The sequence below is a fragment of the Fukomys damarensis genome, unplaced genomic scaffold (genome assembly GCF_012274545.1).
Source record: "Fukomys damarensis isolate Sample0158 unplaced genomic scaffold, DMR_v1.0_HiC HiC_scaffold_18, whole genome shotgun sequence".
In the NCBI taxonomy this organism is placed as follows: domain Eukaryota; kingdom Metazoa; phylum Chordata; class Mammalia; order Rodentia; family Bathyergidae; genus Fukomys; species Fukomys damarensis.
This window is the reverse complement of record NW_022900930.1, coordinates 49,384,881-49,389,452: the sequence shown is the minus strand read 5'-3', so window position 1 is coordinate 49,389,452 and position 4,572 is coordinate 49,384,881. Positions and strand designations below refer to the sequence as shown.

The following is a 4,572-nucleotide window of genomic DNA, read 5'->3' as shown; positions in this document are numbered from 1 at the left end:
AGAAGAAGAAGAAGAAGAAGAGGAGGAGGAGAAGGAGGAGGAAGAGGAAGAAGAGAGAATGGAGAGAGGAAGAAGGAAGGGAAAGAAAGGAAGGTAGGGTTCAGCTAGAGCCACAAGAATATTAGAAAAGAACTTCCTAGGTGTGGCCCAGGATTGGGAATTAACTTGGTGCAGACCATTGGGCTATGACTGCCCATGTCCCCTCCTCTCCAGAAACCCACACCCTAAATCCTATCACTCCTAAGAGGACCTGTTCCTCTCCCTGCCCAGTGTAACAGTTGGAACACAGTTGGGTTCTATAAACTCCACCTAGGAAACAGTCAGTCCTCTGATATGCAGCTGTGTCACCCCCTCCTACCCCCGTGCCCCGAGAGCAAGGCAGGCCCTGAAAGTATCTCACCCAGAACATTCCATAGCTGCTCATGAGGTGTTCTCCAGATTGGTTTCCATGGAAAAGCTGGGACTGAGTCTCGCCTCTACTGTTTGTTTTGCATTTCTGTTGTTATTACAAAAGCAACACATGCTTGTTCATTGTAGCAGTCAGCTGTGCAGGTGATTCCTATGCTTGTGCCAACATACTGGGTTTGCATGGCACCATATTGTTCTGCAAGCTGAGTCCCTGGGCATCGACTTGAGATGCGGGGGCCTAGGGAGATGGGCGGGGAGTGTAAATGTTGGGACTATCAAGTGGCAGGACTTTGATTCCTCCTTGGAGTTTGGATCACTTTGGGGAGATGGGCAGAGACCTAGGAAAAGAAAAGGGGGATGTAGAGGATTTGGGGCTGCTCAGTTAGTCCTGGGCGAATGGAGCTCCTAGAGCCAACATTTTTGCTTAAGAGAAAAAACAAATGGGTAATTTTTATTTCAGCATTGAAGAATGTCATAGGTAAACTGTCTTGTGGGAGAACAGAAAGTTTGGAAGGAGATGGTTGCCAGTGGGATGACACTCAGGTATCTAGTTACATTTAGCTCTGAAGTTTAAGGCAAAGGGATCTACAAAAGAGATGCAAGGTGGACTGAGTGGAGCTGTGCCTGAGGTGCTGAGGGTGACAGACAAGTTTGTTTGAGAGGAGGTGGTATGACTCATGGAGAGAGTCCAGTATCTATTGATGGTTTACCATTTGATTTAGTTACAAGAATCAGGTAGGCGGAGTTAGAAATAAATTTGCTCAATGGTAATTCGAGTATCACTTGGGATCGGACGTTTTTGGATTCTGTGCACCGGGGAGAAATGGAGGGCAGTGGCCTTAGGAACCTTGCCATGCTAGTGAGCGGAATGGATGTCCCAAAGCCACTGAACTCAGAGGGAAACCAGAGGAGGTAGCTATATCAGTCAAGGCCCAGGAGAACCTTGAGTAGGGAGGGATTGGCTAGAGATAGCAGTGAGGATGTGCAGAGGCCAAGAGAAACCAGAGTGACAGGGGTAGCAAGATGAGTGGGTGATATATCCCAGGTCCTTGGTCAGGGTAGCCTTACGTGAGGATGGTGGAGAAGCCAAAGGGAAGAAGTTTCAGGAAAGGGCTTCCTGGGGCCTTGAGTGAGCTGAAGCCAGGGAAGAAGAGCACCTATAGCACTTTGAAGAGTGGGCTGGGGAGTTCACCACTGGTCTTTCCAATTTCCTTCTCCGGGCCTCACTGAAGGCTACAAGTGACAGGGAGGTCGTATGTCACATGTAACAGGGTTCCCTTAAGGTAGAATTTGTATAGACAGATGTGGCCCCCATTCTCCAACCCCCATTCTCCTGGCCAATTGCACTGGCCTCAGCTTCACCATCGAGCTACAGAGGAGCTCTTAAAATGCCAGGCAGAGCCGTAGAAACAAACTAAGGTGTTCAAAGTCTTCAGCATAGGGAGTGGCTGTGGGCCCAAGTCCGATTCCTGACTTTGTGTTTCTTTCTCCCTCTTCCTTTAGATCGAGGTGTGTGTGAGCGTCTCCTCGGCCGGCAGCCCTGCTGTAACCTGTGGTTGATGTCCAAGGTTTTGACTGTGTGGGTTTGTGTCTTTCTGGCAGGTGTCTCCTCTGTGACTTCCCTGATGTCCCTGGCTTGGGTGCTAGCCTCCTATCACAAGCTGCTGCGGGACTCCAGGGACGACAAGAAGAGCATGAGCTACAGAGGGGCCCTCATCCACCTCTTCTGGCGCCTCTTCACCATCTCATCCCGGGTTATCTCTTTTGCCCTCTTTGCTTCCATCTTCCAGCTCTACTTCGGGATCTTCGTGGTGGTGCACTGGTGCGCCATGGCCTTCTGGGTCATCCATGGCGGGACAGACTTCTGCATGTCCAAGTGGGAGGAGATCCTCTTCAACATGGTGGTAGGGATTGTGTACATTTTCTGCTGGTTTAACGTCAAGGAAGGGCGGACTCGATATCGAATGTTTGCATATTATACGATAGTCTTGACCGAGAATGCTGCCTTGACGTTCCTTTGGTATTTTTACAGAAATCCGGAGACCACTGACTCCTATGCGGTGCCAGCACTGTGTTGTGTCTTTGTGAGCTTTGTGGCTGGGATCGCGCTGATGCTCTTATACTATGGCGTGCTGCACCCCATGGGGCCTCGGGCTAAGGTCTTTGCCAGCTCCTGTTGTGCCGAGCTGCTCTGGGGCATCCCTTTGCCCCCCGATGTTGAGCCCATGGCACCGCAGACCCCTGGGTACCGGGGGGCCCAGGTTACGCCCACCAGAGCCGTGACGGAACAACAGGAGGATCTCACGGCTGACACTTGCTTGCCCGTTTTCCAAGTGAGACCCATGGGGCCCTCTACCCCGTCGGGGCGTCCTTACTATCCAGAAGGGCCCCTCATTAAGATTGACATGCCAAGAAAGAGGTACCCAGCTTGGGATGCTCACTTTGTGGACAGGAGGCTGAGAAGGACTGTTAACATCCTGCAGTATGTCACTCCCACAGCAGTGGGCATTCGTTACCGGGATGGGCCGCTGCTCTATGAGTTGCTGCAGTACGAATCTTCACTCTAAGAACATCCTGACCAAGTTGAGAAGGGGACCTTAAGTCTGGTCTGCAGTCAATGCCGCTGCAAGAAATATAACCCTCCCTTCCCCCGACACAAAGAACCACCACACCACCACCACCACCACCACCACCACCGACACCACTACAAAAAAAATCAAAAGTCACGTCCCCTTCAGATAGGCTTTCTTTCCAGTCACTGTATGTACACAAAGATATTCTCTATGTTTTGTAAGTAAAAACAAAAAGAAAACCTTTCTTTTGTTTTCTACACATAAGAAACAGTATTGAAAAATCCCACACTATGGTTCATAGGGTGGAGAAGGAGGACGTCTCCACTCCAAAAGAAAAAAAAATTTTATACCTTACACCAAGTGTAGATCATTTATGGGATTGGTGCTGATTGAAAGAACACAACAAACAAAACAAAACAAAACAAACACAAACAAACAAACAAAAAAAACAAAAAAACCTTCAACTGCCTTATACCCTTAGGTGCTGAGTTTCATTAAGTACTGTCACGTTTTCTCATGCAAAACTCTCTGGTGATTTTTTTTGCACCAGGAGAGGAAAATTAAATAATCAAATGAAGCAAATCTACAAATGAAAACAAACAAACAAAAAACAATCAACAAATACAATACAAAGCATTCTTCCTATCTATCTGATTATTTGTATTGAAGAAAACAAATTTACCAAAAGCCAAGGCATAAAACCCTGCCCTCTGTTCGATTTCTCTCCCTCCTCTCCCATCCCTGTCCCCACTGGCAGAGCCTTCTAGGGGCCAAAGGGCTGTTTGGATCTCAAATGGCTGCGAAGGCCTCTGGAAGGCTGGCCATGGGCCACCTCAGTGGTCACCTTGCAAGAACTGCATTTGTTTCTCAGTGAAAAGCAAAGCAGAGCAAAACAAAAAGCCGCCCTAACAATTTGGTAAAGTCCAGAAATTCTACAGCCAATTAAAGGAGATTTCCATATCTGCCATCAAAGAGAATCAGTAATAATAAAACTCAGCATAGTAGCAAAAAGAACGACATCAATGTAAAGGCACAAAACCTAACCCGTGACCGGCAATGATCTCTTCCATCGTTTTAAGGCTGACAATGGTGTCCATCTGTCACATATGCTGTAGTGTAAGGCCTCTTGTTTCCATTTGGTGGGAAGCCTTAAACTGATCTGGAAAGAATTATTCATTTTTCATTTGTGCTTTTTATTGAGAAAAAAAGAAAACATAACACAAAGAAGAAAACTAGAATATATATATATATATATATATCTATATAGAAAAAGTACAAAACCTAACCCGTGACCGGCAATGATCTCTTCCATCGTTTTAAGGCTGACAATGGTGTCCATCTGTCACATATGCTGTAGTGTAAGGCCTCTTGTTTCCATTTGGTGGGAAGCCTTAAACTGATCTGGAAAGAATTATTCATTTTTCATTTGTGCTTTTTATTGAGAAAAAAAGAAAACATAACACAAAGAAGAAAACTAGAATATATATATATATATATATCTATATAGAAAAAGTCAAATTGTAATAACTGACCCATTTCAAAGACTGTTTGGTGCTTCTGTCATTGTGGTTGGCTGAAAGTCATTCAGCTC

The 4,572-nt window shown here is 46.4% G+C and overlaps 1 protein-coding gene across 1 annotated transcript in view; it reads left to right on the top strand.

Moving 5' to 3' along the window:
- The window catches only part of Xkr6 (XK related 6), a 22,327-nt gene extending 18,131 nt beyond the window's left edge, over nucleotides 1-4,196 (top strand). The window contains exons 3-4 of the mRNA XM_033765531.1: nucleotides 1,912-1,917; nucleotides 2,011-4,196. Coding sequence (XP_033621422.1) covers nucleotides 1,912-1,917; nucleotides 2,011-2,975 — 971 coding nt within the window. The 3' untranslated portion in view covers nucleotides 2,976-4,196. The remainder of the gene's footprint in view (nucleotides 1-1,911; nucleotides 1,918-2,010) is intronic.
- Nucleotides 4,197-4,572: the final 376 nt, after the last annotated feature.